At 39.0% G+C, this 16,658-nt stretch overlaps 1 protein-coding gene and 2 long non-coding RNA genes across 3 annotated transcripts in view; 2 read left to right on the top strand and 1 right to left on the bottom strand.

Annotated features, from left to right (window-relative positions):
• Positions 1-16,319, bottom strand: part of LOC116698280 (uncharacterized) — a 21,293-nt gene extending 4,974 nt beyond the window's left edge. Inside the window, exons 1-3 of the long non-coding RNA XR_004334172.1 lie at positions 16,165-16,319; positions 12,218-12,235; positions 5,635-5,636 (exon numbers count right to left, since the gene is read on the bottom strand). This is a non-coding gene — a long non-coding RNA (uncharacterized LOC116698280). The remainder of the gene's footprint in view (positions 1-5,634; positions 5,637-12,217; positions 12,236-16,164) is intronic.
• LOC116698281 (uncharacterized) lies at positions 228-3,952 on the top strand. The gene is made up of 3 exons (XR_004334173.1): positions 228-336; positions 2,954-3,015; positions 3,686-3,952. It is a non-coding gene; the product is annotated as an uncharacterized LOC116698281 (long non-coding RNA).
• On the top strand, positions 5,779-11,223 carry LOC116698279 (uncharacterized). The gene is made up of 4 exons (XM_032530119.1): positions 5,779-6,795; positions 8,804-8,899; positions 10,208-10,252; positions 10,738-11,223. The coding sequence occupies exons 1-4, from the start codon at positions 5,802-5,804 to the stop codon at positions 10,962-10,964; spliced, it is 1,362 nt and encodes a 453-aa protein (XP_032386010.1). The 5' UTR covers positions 5,779-5,801; the 3' UTR covers positions 10,965-11,223.
• Positions 16,320-16,658: the final 339 nt, after the last annotated feature.

Raw genomic sequence — 16,658 nt, forward strand, 5'->3', positions numbered from 1 at the left:
AGACAGTCCAAAATCCCACTGGGATATCAAATTGATAACATTCAAATTTACATTCAAATTAAACTAGAATTTAATAAACAATAAAACCCCAACATCCCAGAGAAGAAAACATTCTGAAGATTTGAGCTGGCATTGCAAGGCTAGATTTCAGCCCCCTAGAGGAAGTAATCAAAGTACAAATTCAAATCTGTATTCACAAGATAAATTTCAATGTGTTTTTTCTTATAGATTGCAAGAAACATCGTGTTGTGAAAGAGAACTTGGGCTCATTTGAAAAATGCTCACTTTGCCGTGGGCCATTTTCTTCATTGAAGTGGTGGGGGCTAAGATGTGAAGGTTTGTATAAAAATTCTAAGATCAACATGTTGCATTACACATGTACACTGTGTTTGCCTGTAGAAAGACAATCCCCTCACAATCAACAGACTTAAAGTTGTTTTTAACACGTTTGTGCCGGATGCTTCGCGCCGACACATTACATCTTCCGCTGGTTACTGCATTGCGCAACTCTGAACCTCCTGCCGGCTGCTGCGTGGCGCAAAGGATCATCCAGCACTTCTTCATCATCATCATCATCTACCACGTCCTCCCTCCCAAACTCCTCACTATCTTCCACCTCAATGTCACTGTCCTCGCTGTCAAAATCTTCCTCTGTCATAACCATTTTCTTGCTTGTCTCTCAAAAATTCATAAACAAACGCACATGTATGTCTCGTTGATTGACATGATTTTCAGCAAACTACGGTACATTTTGGTGGTCACATGGCTTTAAATAGCCAACAAGACCCGCCTCATGTGTATTTGAACCAATGACGTTGCGTTCTCTGATGCACGCGTCATGAAAAGACAGGCGGATACAAAATGCTGCACCACGCAGCAGCCGGCAGGTTCAACGCAGTAACCGGCGGTAGATGTAATGTGTCGGTGCGAAGCATCCAGCAGAAATAGGTTAAAAAGCGAATGAAGCCTTAAAATCCTCATCATAGTTTAAAGATTCACAAGTGAACATGCATTAAGAAAACTGCACCCATTGTTTCCAAATCAAAAAATTAAGGAAAAAACATGAACTTTGTTATTGTTATACAGAAAAGTGAAGAAATCAGATATTAGGCTGTTCAATGAGTCAAGCTATTGACTCTGTGAAAAAACAAGTGGCCCACATTGCGAGATGAAGGCCCTGAAGTACACCAGGGGCCTCATGTATAAACGTTGCGTACAAACAAAAAGTTTGCGTACGCTGGTTTTCACGGACACTTTGTGATGTATAAAAAATTACCTTGATGGGAGAATGTGCTGGCCATCACGCAAACTGTTGAGCAGTCGCTGATATTCCATAAAAGTTTGATCATTCATCTGGAGAATGTTACACATGTTAACCTCTGTTAAACATGAGGACGGAAAATTGGACAAAGAATGACATCGGGGCGCATCTACAGGCATTTCCATATTAATTTATAGGAGGAGGTAAGGCGGAGTCGGTGGCTCGTGCCCGTGCGCTCAACTTCGCGTTGATTGTGATGTATAAAGGAAATGTGCGCAGGACCTGGCGTACGCCCGCTTTTATACATGTGAATATTTTTGTATGTAAGCAGAGGTGGGTAGAGTAGCCAAAAATTTTTTCAAGTAAAAGTACTGTTACTTCAGAATAATATGACTCAAGTAAAAGTAAAAGTAGTCATCCAAATAATTACTTGAGTAAGAGTAAAAAAGTACTTGGTGAAAAAACTACTCAAGTAGTGAGTAACTGTTGAGTAACGTCTGATTTATTTCTTAACACAAGCATCAATCAGACCGACAAAAATACAAAATAATCATATTTAGGCGAACTATTGTTCATCCAATCGATAAAATAAATTAAAATTATTTATTAATACAAAATAGCTTAAGTGAGAGACTTGTCACATTAAATTTGGATGGATACTGCATGTGTAAAACATACCGTATGTAACCTAAAAGACAAAGATCCACCTCTCCACAGCAGAAACTAAAACTACCGCTACGTTTCCTCAGGTTAGATGTTGAGTGTTGAACGCTCACATGTCCGTTTGTTTTGGTCGACACAGAAGACGACGCGCACATGTAGCTGCTGTTTCGCACTTTTCCTAAGGTAACCACCTTAAGCGGAAGACTTTCTCTCTCTCTGTCAAAATAAAACATTAAAATGAGACGTACACTGGGGTAAAAACAATGACGCGTAGAATACCAAAGAGGTAAAAAGAAAAGTAACGAGCTCCTTGTAGCCTGATGTAGCGGAGTAAGAGTACAGTTTCTTCTTCACTAATCTACTCAGTTACAAGTAAAAGTATAGTGATTTAAAACTACTCCTAGAAGTACAATTTTTTTCAAAAACTTACTCAAGTAAATGTAACGGAGTAAATGTAACTCGTTACTACCCACCTCTGTATGTAAGTACTCTTTTAATGTTTTGGCCATACACCATCTTCTGGTATAAAAACTGCTAAATCTTTTATACATGAGGCCCCTGGAGTTTATTAAAATAACATGGTGGTTTCTACTTTGCTGCTTCTGCTGTAAACATTGTCAAAATCTGGCGCAATGCACTGAGGAAAAATAACTAGTGGTCTTCTAGCAACACTGGGTGAGATTTTGACGATGTTTACAGCAGTAGCGGTAGGAGCACAGTAGAGGCTGGGGTTTGGCAAGTTTCATCCCAAGACCAAAGCGAAGTGGCCAGCCACCACCACACACCACAGCTAAATCCCAGCGATGCTGTCTACCTGCTGTTCGACACGCTGTTGTGCAGCATCACAACAAGGGATCCATGGTGTTGAGTGGATGTGCCTGGCCATCTTGCTCAGGTCTCTGTGTGGAATGCACAAAATTCCTCCTGTTTTCCTCAACAGTAGCACTGACGAGCTGTACATATCTTTGTAGCTTCATTGTGAAACATTACAACATTAATGCTAACCTTAGTATTTTGTGGTTTTAACAGTTTGCACCACTGTCTGGCATACATACTGCTTTCACTCCAAAGACAAAAGACAAAAGACTTTGGTAAGTAGTTATTTTGGTAACCCTTTACTGGAAGCAGTATCCATAAGGTTTTTATGCCACCTACACCTACATAAGCACTAAGAACTGGCATAAAAAGATATTTATTGAACTGCTTTTCCAAAAGGTTTAAAGTGTTAGTTCAAATAGTGTATTCTGTGTCATGGGTAATAGATTTGGTGTTAACAGTGAATGTAACAAAATGTATTCTCAAATTGATGTCACCAAATAATTCTTTGACTGTGGACTCTCACAGATGCTGATACCTCTATTTTGATTTGAAAACAAAACACAAATTACATTTGAAATTGTATGAACTTTGAAAACATCAGTAAGGTGAAATACCCTAGCAGTCCACTATACCAAAGATGTAATGGCAGCATCCTCATTGACTTGTCATTATTTGTTAACCACGTTTCCAAAAATTGCCGTTCAATTATGAGTTATAGAATCAAATTTCACAAGGTATTCACCATTGAGCAAAATGTAAATATTGTGAGTCTGCTCAGTAAATGTTCTAGCTAAATATGTTCAGATAATATTTAATGTGTGTGAGTTGGTAGATCAGCTCAATTTCAAATTCAGTATTTCAGCAGCAGATGTTCTACATTGAAATAACTGCCATGTCTCCCTCTTTCATTCTCCTCTGTTCTCCCTTTTTTCCCTCCATCAGCCTATGGCTCCATGTACAGTAGAGAAACCTGTTCTCCACACACCAGCCGTCTCTCCATCTACAGACCACTCAACTGTCGTCTCTCCATCTACAGACCACTCAACTGTCGTCTCTCCATCTACAGACCACTCAACTGTCGTCTCTCCATCTACAGACCACACACCAGTTGTCTCTCCATCTGCAGACCACTCACCAGTTGTCTCTCCATCTGCAGACCACTCACCAGTCGTCTCTCTATCTGCAGGCAACACACCATTTCTCTCCTCTACAGTGCTCCTGAAGAGGTTTGTTTGTACATTTGTTGGTATAGCTTCAAATGCAAGAAATTCTTTAACATGACCTGAAAAGATGCTCGCTTTCTGCTTCTGTATATGACTCATGATTTGATATGGTCCAATAACCCTTGTGTGTTTAGCAGTTAGAAGCACTATTTTAGCACAAAGACTTCCGTGTGTTGTGATAAATAAATCGATTATACATCGTAATTTTTTTTAGTTAGGATGATGTTGATAAAATGAAATTGCTAAATCAAGATTTTCTTTTCAACTACTTGAGCAACCACTTAATTACTTCAGCGACTGACCTTTGGTAACATATCTACCACTTGACTTCAATTCACTGTTAATAAATTAAGCGTCGTCGTACTTTTACTTATGTACTGCGGCTTTAACACAAGGTGAACGACACTGCTCCATCTGCTTAAATTACGCTTCCCCCTCCTACCCATAGTTGTAGTATGTTTACCACCGCAATTATCTATCTAATCTAAAATAACAGGAGAAGAGAGGTGTGGAGTTTAACACTCTCTGACATGGAATGACTGGAAACAAAACTTCAACAATAAAAGCCAGCAAACAAACAGAACAAAATAAAAGTGAACGAGCAGAGTATGAGCATAATTAATTAGCCATGTGCTCAGCAGTTAAACTATAGTCCACACAGTGGCATTTCTACAACATTTGTTGTCCCTAGACTGCTTCCACATTCATTATTTTGACCGCTTTGAGCAACTTATGTGAAATAATTTTTCTCTTTTGTTATTAAAATATTTTTCTTTTTAAACATTTTGAACAGTCCTAGTTTGTGTGTGTGTCTGCGCGCTCAGTAGTGGTTTATAAAAGCACAGTGAGAAACATATGAGGTCCAGTTGCTTGTTGCTTGTTGATTGTCATGTAGTGTTTATTACAGGTGTTATGTATGCCTTATGGTTTTTTATTTTCCTTGTATTTTAATCAGAATAAAAGTGACTTCAGTGAAGAGGAGCTATCGGATGATGTATCTGATCCAGAATACGTTCCAGGCTCAGAAAGTGACACAGAGGATGAGGAACCAATAAACAGCTTGGCAAACCCACATTACAGGTCGCTGAAGAATCACTAATGGATACCTCTATGAACTGTAATGTCACAGATGACACCCCTAACACTGGACAATCTTGCACCAACACAGTACCTTCAACCAGTGTTGTAAAAGCAGGACAAAATTTCTGCTTCATTTGCAAGGATTTTCATTTCAAAATAGCGCGGCATTATAAAACTCACATAAAAGAGAATTCTGATGTTGCATATGCCCTTAGTCTCCCAGCAAGCTCAACAACTAGGAAGAAGCTTCTAGAGAATCTTCGCAACAGGGGAAACTTTGAGTATAACAGAGATGTGCTGAAAAAAGGAAGTGGTCAGCTCAAAGTGAAGCGCAGAGCCAAGAAGGTTGAATGCAAAAAATATGAATATTGTATCCATTGTAAGGGTATGTTTTTGCGACCAGAACTATGGAGACATATGAAAAGGTGCTCCTCCAAACCAGAGGAACAGGATCATCAAGGAAGAAAAAGAGTGCTCGGCCTAGCATCTGCAATCCAGTCAGCATGTTCAAGCACAGTTGATGATGGGGTGCTTAAAATGTTAAGCCATATGCATGACGATGTCATTGCAAGTGTTATTCGTAATGACTTCTGCCTTCTTCGGTATGCTGACACCCTTTTCGCAAAACATGGACATGACCCTTCAAAACATGACTATATCCGCCAAAAAATCCGTCAGCTGGGAAGATTCCTGCAAACCATTCGCAAAAGGTCTTTATCCTAACCTTAGAGGATGCCATAAAACCAGGTAATTTCATGGAAGTAATTGAAGCAGTAAAAGAAACAGCAGGATTTGATAAAGAAAAGAACTGTTACAAAACTCCAAGCCTTGCACTTAAAATTGGACACTCACTGTTGAAAGTGAGTGACATCATTCATTGTCATGCTCTTATGGCTGGAGATGACAACTTGATTAAATCCTCAAAGGCGTTTCAGAAGCTTTATACTGCAAAGTGGTCGGAGTACATATCCCACTGTGCCTTAAGCACCATTAGTGACCTGAAATATAACAAAACAGCCAAATTACCGCTCACTGATGATGTAACGAAATTTAACAAGCATCTTGACAAAACTGTTGAATCAGCAACTGCTGCATTAAAGAAGGAGACAACAGTGCAGAACTACTCCAGCCTTGCAAAAGCCGCATTGACCAAGATTGTCCTTTTCAATAGAAGACGTGTTGGGGAGGTCTCAAAGATGAAACTGAGACACTTTCTGGAAAGAAACAAAGAAACAAACACCCTTGATGAATTGGGGCTGTCAGAGTGTGAAAAGAAACTCTGCAACTATTTTGAGCGTGTTGAACTAAAAGGAAAAAGGGATAGAAAGGTAGCAGTGCTGCTGACACCTAAGATGGTAAATGGACTCAACATTATGATTGAGAAGAGGAAAGAATGTGGTGTCCCAGACCAAAATGAATACTTGTTTGCTGTACCAAATTGTCTGACTTACTACAGAGGACATCAGTGTCTCAGACAGCTCGCAGATGAGTGTGGTGCCAAGAGGCCAGAGTATCTACGATCAACTCAACTGCGCAAAGACATAGCGACCACATCACAAATCCTGAACTTGAAGAGCAATGAACTAGATCAGCTTGCTGATTTTATGGGGCACGATATATCAGTACATAGACAGTTCTACCGTCTGTCAGAGCCTACCATACAGAGTGCCAAAATTTCCAAGTTGCTCCTTGCACTGGAAAAGGGAAAGATGCATGAGCTTAAAGGAAAATCTCTTGACGAAATTGAAGGTATTAAAATTCTTATGTTATTTATGTAAAATGTAGACCTAAAGGGTTATAGTATGTATTTAAAGAAATCTTGGTTTTAAAGGATCTTTAGAGGGCTTCATTACTGGAGTTTTATAGACCATGCCTTTTGTGAATCTTGTGGTTTCAAAGTAATTAATTAAGCTATCAGGTAAATACTTCAGTAAATACGTAACTTTGCTGTCACACTAATGTAGGTCATTCAGGCGCCGTCCATTTTTCTTTGTTCAGCTTTGAGATGGTTCCACACCTTCATCAGAGTCCAGCTGTCTTGAATGAATTGGTTTGATTTGGATTTTCAATGAACACACTTTTTTAAATAAGACCTTACAGTTCATAGTGCATATCAGAACAAAAATGAAGTCAAAAGAGCTGAAGAAAAGCCCGGAGAGAGCTGTAGCAAGACAGAGATTTGGACAAGGCTAGAAAAAAAATCTACTGCCTTTTTTTTCCAAGAGCTCAGTGGTCTCCATAAGTGTAATATGGAAGATGTTTGGGTCAACCAGGACTCTTCCTACAGCTGACTGGCCAGACAAACTGAACAGCTAGGGAGAAGAACCTTGGTGAGAGAGGTAAGCACCCCAAAGATCCCTCTGACTGAGTTCCAGATATCCTGTGTGGAGATGGAGATAGTTTCAGAAACACATGAAAGGCAAAAAACAAACCTGATGAACTCCCAGGCTGTGAGTAACTGTGAAGCCTTTTTATTTGTCTTTCACTGAGGAGAAGCTCTCATTGGTCACCTCTGCCATAGAGACCAGCTTTTGTGCAGATCTGCAGCAGTGGTTGTCGGCCTGCAACCTGGGTCTCTGGAGCTCAGTCACAGTCATCTTCAGGTTCTTAGCTACCTCTCTCATCAAGGTTCTTCTCCCCCAACTGTTCAGTTTGGCTGGATGGCCAGTCCTGGTTGGAGACACTGAGCTCTCAGAAACAATAAATGCCGGTTTGTTATTTCTAGCCTTGTTCATATCTGTGCCTTTCTACAACTCTCCCTGAGCTCTTGGAGCAGTTCTTTTGACCTCATGGATCTAATTTTTGCTCTTATATGCAACATGAGTTGTAAGGCCTTATTAAGGTCATTTTTTGACATGAAGTTGTATGACATCCTCAGCTTCAGTGTTGTAGAGTTCTGTAATTCCAGCTAGTTTGCTGGGGTCACAAAGAAAGTGTTTTGCTTGACAAAACAATGTGTTCAAAAGAGTAACACATTTGCATCACAAACCGGTGTCCTGACCCACAGTTGTAGCACCACCATTGATCATTCACTCCACCTCGCAGCTACAGCTTTTCCTTTTTCTTTATTTGTGGCCCCAGCAAACTAGCCGGATTTACAAACTTCAACAACAAAACCAGGACAGAGGTCTGCTCACAGGACGCAGTGGGGGAAAAGTCACCTACACTGATAAAATGCGGTGCGTCTGCATCCAGTAAATTTTCAAAATAATAACCCTGTGCCGACATCCTGATCGTATTTCACATTTGCCCCTTAAACATGAGCCTGTCATAAATTGGTGAAACAGGTCAGATTTTTTTTACAAGGTGACTTATTGAGATCAGGTGAGAAATGTAATTTTGTGGTTTCTGTCCAGAAAGCCCCAGCCTCTGTTTCCGTGTGTTTATTTACAGGCCAGTCTTGCGTAGTCCAATGTGGCAGTGACATTGATGTACAATCCCCTGGACAACACAGCATCTATGAGACTATATGTTGGACAGGCAGTATGTAAAATATAGCAGTAAAAAGCAGTATAGGACATGTTGGCACAGATTGAATTTATTATTTATTCATTGAAACTTAGATTTAATCATCACGGTGATCTATTAGTGGGAGGTATTCCAGAAAGTGTGTTCATTGAAAACTGACTTGATCCAGAAACGGAGTCAGTTACCAAAGTAACATTGACATAACGCTCCAACATTCAGATATTACACAATGTAACCTTTTTAATTTGTTTTTTAACCAAATTAAAGTACTTTCCCATTATTTGTCCAGATGTCACAGATGATGATGATGAGAGTGAGGAGGAACAAACATTCACAACAAACATTCACAACAAAGCAGAGGTAGATTGTCCTCGTGAACTGAACGGTATGTACTTTGAATATGATCTATAATGTTGGTACATATAGTACATACTGCTGGAAACTAGCTCTAGACACTCTCCATTGATTAAATTATTACCTATTCCATCATTTATTTTTTTAATCTTGTGTAGCTCCTGGCCACTTTACAACAATGGCCGCGTTTCCCGGATTCAAACATTCTTAAGGACTTAAGAATCCTCTTAACCTCCTAAGCCCGAGAGCCCCACTGGCAGGGGGAAATTCATAACCTTTTTTCCAACTTCAAATTTTTCCCAATTTCAAATGACGTCCCTAAAACGAAACTTTGTCAAGATCTGTTTTATTTAAAAAGATAAATGTCTCTGTTTGTTCATGTCACTTTAATTGTTGCAAAATGGGACAAACTGACCACTATACACAATAACAGATCCCTATTTAGCGCCTGTGTTTCGATACAGTATTGCCACTGAAAATATTGCGATGGTTTATCGATTTTCCCCACCCCCACACCTAGCTAGTAGCCCACTGTAAAGTTGAGGGTGGCCTTATATAATATTTAAACTGCTCTATTCCAGTAGATACATATATGTCTTGGCAATGAAGTAATTAAAAAAAAATTAAAATAGGCTATTTTTCAGGCAGGTGCCTGTGCACTGTTAGAGTATTCTGGGTTGTTGTTACTGTCTGATTTTGATCAAACCTTGTATATATTAAGAATGTGTCCCAAAACCAAGGCTAAATCTAAGAGAGTTGTTTTCCTGGATTTAGTCGGATTTGACACAGAATGACCCAGCTGAATGTCATTTGGCTCAAATCCTCCCATTTACATTGATTCAGGCAGGTTTGATTTTGAAAATAAAACTTGTGTATAAGGTGCTGTAAAAAGTTTTAAAATGGGCATTGAAAGTGCTTGAAAAGTGCTTGAACTATAATAAAAACCATATTGTTTTGGAAGCATATAAAACTATTTTTGCTGACTGAAGCATAAACAATGAACAGTGGAAACGGCCATATTACTTATGGTCTTCACAGGTTGCAGATAAATGTGAAACAGCCATCTAAAGACATATTTGACTGAAAATCACTGGAACCCCGAAACTTTTCTTGGATCAGGAAATGAAGTTTCAATACAATGTAAACCTATATGATCTATTTCTGCTTTTATTGAGCTAACTGATGTTGGATATTAGTGTTTATTGAACCTCAGTTCTTGTCCTCAGTTATATAGTACTAATATAGTAAATAATATTCAATTCCTTTCTTTACAAAATTGAACAACAAATACTTTTTAATAAAAGGCATCTACTATGCTCTTCTGTTACACATTTTTCAGACATGGACACTCCTGATGCAGATGGACTCCCTCCTGTACATAATGGTATGATCAAGTTACATTATAATACGTATCAAGTTTATAATATCCAGTGCTTAACCTTCAGTTAAGTTTCTGGGCCTACAAAGAGGTCATCACCATCATCAGATCAACATGCAGGGACAGAGAGACAAACAGAGAACAACAAAAAGAGAGAAGTGGGGTTTTTATGTTCAATTTGCAGAGGAAAAAAATCTTAATGAAAACGCTGGAAATTTATAAAAAAACGTGAAATATTGCTTGAAATGTTTTACGGTGGAAGTGGAAAAGTCAACATTTTAATGAACGAAATATGCAACCTTTTGCAGTGGAAACAGTTTTACGGATTACAGACACACGCATACAGGAAATACGTCATTTACTACAATTAGTAAACAGCTGGCAAAGTCACTTTCACAAAACCACTATTAATTGTCATGGTTAATTGTTTCTATCCGGATGAAAGTCGTAGCCAGCCATACTAACAATTATGTCATCCTGTTTGTTTTCAGTACGCAAAGACAAGACACGAAGACCATGGACCAAAGCAGAAGAAAAAGCTGTGCTGAGACATTTCAAGTCTCACATAATTAAAGGTCATTTAGCATCAAAGAAGGAGTGTGTGGTTTGCAAAGAATGTGAACAGCCAGCACTGAAAAATAGAACATGCCAAAACATTAGAGACTTTGTGAGAAACAAGGGGCTGACTTTTAAGCGCCAAAACCGCCACCCACACTAAAAAACAATATGTGTGCAGCCAGCGTTGTGACGATAAACAAAAAATAATTTTCAAATAATAATCGTTATATTATACATTATATATTATTAAGTGTAATTTTTTAAAATGTTTTTCTGGGAAGTTGCCGGTAACATCTGGCGGGGGGACAGCCAATGTAAATCAGCCTCTGGCTGCAATTGGGGTGCAATAATGTTGTTTTTTTTCCAATATGTTCAATGTTGCACATTGTCCCTTTGAAATAAATGAATTGAAATTGAAATCTCCTAATTGTGAAAGTTAATGTTCTCAAGAATAGTTACATCAATATGCAATGCTACACAAAAAATTTAAGGCTTCAAATAGCCCGTGATCAGTATCGGTTATCGGCCCAAAAAATCCTGATAGGATCACCTCTAACGTCGACTACATTTTTATGGGTGAGTAAGGCTCCAATACAACAACTGGTGCATTTGCACTCCATTTTTTGTGTTGTCTTTTTAGACTATATCTATGGTGTCATACAACAGCTTGTGTTTGTCAAGTTTCTTACTCTTCCTTAACATGCCAAACTTGAAAGGCCTAGAAAAAAACAGATTACGTGCAGGAAACTCAGTTCATTTTCTTTCGTTTCTGAATTTATTCACTCAGAATTGTCTATTTCAGGTTGATAACCTCAACCAATCAAAAGCATTATCAGCTTCTAAAAACAATTAGAAACAATATTAAACAATCCATTAAAAAAAGCACGATTATCGTTACTTTACGTGCTGTTAGAGATTTTAATCATGCAGCCCCATACATCAGTGGAGAGAGTAGACATGAGTCCAGGATGTCTTGCGTTGAAAATGTTTATTTACTTGATCAAGGAGAAGTGAATGAATGATCAGTACACATTAAGTTCTGATGCTCCTTTCAATTCTAAAGTGTGTGTCCTCTGGGGAAACCAAACAGATAATGCCAAAAGTTTGAGACATGCCCAAATATGGGCAGATCCAACACATCTACAATATACAGAATTTACTATACCGGTCCATAGACAAAACTTTGCTTAGATGCCCGTCAGGACCTTTGTCCTCCATCCAACATAATATCAAACCTCTGACTCCAGTAACCATTACCTCATTTAGGGAAAACAGTCAATCACATATCTGGCCTTGGCTGCTCACATTGAAAAAGTAATGGTTGACATTCAGTCATTAATTTGTCATCCAATTATTAATCTAACTCAAAAAGTTTTGTTATTTTGGCTAAAAATTTCATAACAAATTAAAGACCACTGAGAATGAAAATAACTAAAAATGAGGATTGTAGTGGGTCTTTAAAAGGTTTTTAAGAGATTAAATATAGTACTGCATTATTATAGGTCTTGTAATGTTGGTCAGTCCTCTTATACCGTTACCTGGTTTGTGTGTGTGTGTAATATGTAAACAGACCTCATAAACACTGTTGGTTTCACAAACCACCATTTGTGTGACCCCGTAAGCCTGTGATATGTCACATATTTTTCTAAAAGAAAAAATATGATTTTGAAGTCAGATTTGTGTTCTGCATGTAAAACAAAATTTTTTGATATGTCTTTTAAGTTTACCAGATGTTGCGTTAGGTGTGGTCTCATAAACCACTGCCACGCAAGAATCTGCAAATTGGTCTCTTAAACCACATATGCCTGTGTGTGTGTGTGTGTGTGTGTGTGTGTGTGTGTGTGTGTGTGTGTGCTTGAGAACTGGAAGTCATATAACTTATGTCAGATCATTTAAGCCTGTTGTGTTGGTCTATAGTTCAGGCACATTTAAAGTAAGTTAGCTAGTGATTTAGTTGTTTATGTTCTTTCACTTTATGTTCTTCACTAGGTTACACCTGAGTGTTGATTCATAATGGTGACTGTTGAACACCCTCGCTCATGTTTGTATTTTAGGTGCTTCATTTACATGCTCCAGTAGTTACACTACATTAAGGTAATGTAAGTAAAGGTGCTCTAAGCAATGTCACGCGTGTTTTAGGTTTTGGTTAGAACGTCTCACTTACACGATAATGACCTTTTGATCTGTGTCCGAAAAACGACCCCAAAAGGACAGCGAAGAAACCAACAAGACTTGATTTACATGTGACTACGCCAACGAAGAGCCAATAAGGACTGGCTGCACTCACGAGGGTGAAAAGTAATCACCCCTGGAGTAGAAGGAATGTAGGCGGGAGGGAAACGAGATTTTAGGGCAAAAATAGATGTAAAACCTTTGGTTGAAACAACTATTTCTAGCTCGCTGCAGCTTAATTCTTTGTGGTTTGTCTCATCATTTTTGTTTAAGAAATCGTCGTGTTAACCTTCCATTGGACCCAAGCCTCCTTCTTCAGAGATTCAACAAACACAAAGTTAGCTCACTCTAACAATAGATAGCTAGGCAGTATAGGATAATATGTAATGTTTATTTAGAGAGAGATAGATAACTTTAGCTAGCGTAGGTAGGCAGATTGAGAATAGTGAACTATTGTGTTTGTGCTGGGTGCAAAAACTCCACCCAAACAGGACACAGGGTCCATAGCTTCCCTATAAAGAACAAGGCAACCCTCGGACAGTGGATCCAATTTATCCGTGTTAGACGGGCAAATTTTTCAATGACGTCCGTCACCAAGAACTCCAAGATCTGCGGTGCGCGTTTCAGGGAGGAGGATTACGACCCAGGGGTCTCAATCTCAATAGGGTTTCTCTCGGGTTGAAGAGGCTGAGCCAGGAACAGTATAATTAAAAGCCCCTTATAAGGTCTCACGGTAAATATGCTGTCTAAAATGCTATGCATGCAGTACATTTCCATACAGATTGATAAAATTAATACATAGCCTACACCAAAACACAACCACTTAGATTTGCCATATGATTGTCATATGTTTGGGTGTGTTTACTGCCTCTGCCACAGCTGTGCAGGTGAGCGTGGGGACGCAGACAACTTTCAGGATGCAAATTTCCACCCCCCTCACTAGTCCTGAAAATCGGTCTGTGTAAATACCTTTTATTTATTATTATAACTAATTCTATTTTTTCTATTTCTTATACTTAATGTATATTTTTTTCTCATATGTCTATTAATGTGAATTTGTGTTATTCTGATGTGTGTACATTTTTTCTTTTAAGCTGCTTTAGCACAGGAATTTCACCAGTGCAGGATTAATAAAGTCTACCTTATCTTATTTTATCTTTCATCAGTGATTCATCATGGGTGCCAGGAGGATGAGGAGGAGGAATTGCGTGAGTAGCCATCTCAAACGTGTGACCCCCACCAAAAGGGAGATCATTTAAAACCAACATTGACCAACTTTGAATTTTTATTTTTGTGTGGTAGTTTGATTGACCCCCCCCCCCTCCCTTTTTTTGCTGTAGTGGCATTGATAAATGTATCGTTTGCAAAGAGGAACCAATAGCCCTGTTTGCCATTCGCCCATCCTGTTGTGAGAAGTCTGAGAGTAGAATCATGCAGCAGCGAGGAACATTCATCAAAATAGAGCAGGTAGGGTTTTGTTTACACAGCATGCCATATCTGATTAGAATATCTTATTAAAATCTGATGGCCATGTCTGTCTGCCCACATTGCTAATGCAAGTGAGCAGTGCATCCTTCAATCCACATTAGTTGCAATAACGATCTAATATCTTGTGGATTTTGTTCTGACGTTGCTTCTTTTTCACATTTTTCTGGACAGTTAATTTACAATGTGCCAGGCTTGCTTTATGCTTTGCTTTTATTGTTTCTTCTTGTTCTGCATAAGAAATATAGCTACAAACAGGACATGCTGACATTTGTACTTCAAATGTTGCCTTCATCAAAATAGCAACTCTAGCTGTCAATTTTTCTTGGCAATCTGAAGGTCCCCCAGTGTCAACACTGCTTACACTGTGGTTGACACTGGTCACAATCATGTGTGTTTGCGTTGAAAACAAGAAACTTTTGACCTTTAGTGTACAGTTTTTACTCTATATTGAATCCTGATGTACTGTTGATTACTCTTTATTTATTTATTTTTGAACATATCTAGGTCTGTGCATCGTGTAGCTACCAGCGTTTCTGGCAAAACCAGCCAATCCTACAGCCAACCTGCAACTTCCTTTTAAGTGGGGCCATTCCTTTCACTGGATGTATGGGCTCCCAGACATTGCGGATGATGACCCTGTTTGGCCTACAGTGCATCAGCACGAGCACTTACTTTCGGCATCTGCGCCATCACACCATCCCTGTCATCATTCAGGCCTGGCAGAAAGATCAGGCCAAGAATTTGAATGACCTCAGGGCAATGGATGGAAAGGCTTCCATCCATTGCCCTGAGGTTGTTGAAGTTGTTGCTGGTGACTGCAGTTAAAGCAGAATTTGTTTCTGTGACATGGCATTAATTCATTTTACATACAGGAATTAGCTCATCTCAAAATTGAGGGCTGCAACACGCCTCTTCTGGACCGTGTTCAAATATGGCTTATATGTTTTTGTATGATGGGGCTTTAGTTTGCATCTGCAGATGGCATGGTGGATTGTCTTTCCAGACACTTGTTATTAAAAACTTGAAACATAATTAAAATGTTGTAATTATTCCCAGGTCCAATTCTTCAGGGCACTGCGCAAAGTACGACTCGTACTCTTTGATAGAGGAGAGAGTTAACAAGGTGGGGGATGTTCAGCTTATTCAGGTGAGCCTGATATTATTAGACAAAGAAATGAACTCTGTGCAATTTGGTAAATGGACAGTACGGATAGTACAACCATGCGTAGGGCTTTATTATGTATTTCCTAACTAGTGTACAGTGTTTTATAATGCTTGGACCAGTAATCCTACAGTTCCTTCACGGACAACAAAAAACAAGAACAAGTTAACTAATATTAACGTAAGCATTTCGCTCAATTTTAAAGTCATGTTAAAACTATTATCCGTCCTTGTTATGATATCCAGCTGCAGTCTCACGCTAAATTATTGTTCAGAAGACTTGACACCTGCAGGTAGGCCAAGGCGAGAAGAGTGAGATTAGCTAAAGTGCAAAGGTATGCACTGCTGTTCTTAGACTAGCTAACTATCTCCAGCAACTCACCAGGACACTTCATCAACTCTCCACTCATTCTCCTCGGACCATGTATTTAATTGGCTTTGACGGCCATCAGTGCTCGGCAATTCTTCATTTGCCCTCTCACAGTTTTGACATTAAATGGCTGCGGTTCATCGTACGTGTTATTAGTGGTTCTTTCCACCTCTTCCTCATCCCAGTCAGTCGCCATAGTTCTAGTACTAGGCTGAGGCTACTCTCCCCAATGTGACGTCATCACCGAATTGCGTTAAAAAGCCTGCTAACACAAAAAAACACCCAGAACACGCCTTTTACAATATTTGGAGATATTTTTAAACATCATATACATATCTTGAGTATGTACCCAATAATCAACAGTGGTGGTTAACCTGCAACATGGGCTTTAAAGAAGTATCCACGTACTGGATCCCTACATATGGCATGTGTAACAGTAAAGAGATAGTCTCGATACGATAGAGAACAGAGCTGTATCAAATTCAAAATTGCAAGACATCACAATTGCTGAACTCATCCACAACTGACAGATTTGGAAAGGGAAACGTTTTAAATGGCAGAATGTGTTATCAGGTTTCAACAAAGCATAATGTTTAAAGACACACTTATCAAGTTGTGAACTATACAGTAGAACAAATGGGTTGATGCATAGTGGTGATTAAT

This window comes from Etheostoma spectabile, chromosome 11 (assembly GCF_008692095.1).
Source record: "Etheostoma spectabile isolate EspeVRDwgs_2016 chromosome 11, UIUC_Espe_1.0, whole genome shotgun sequence".
Lineage (NCBI taxonomy): Eukaryota > Metazoa > Chordata > Actinopteri > Perciformes > Percidae > Etheostoma > Etheostoma spectabile.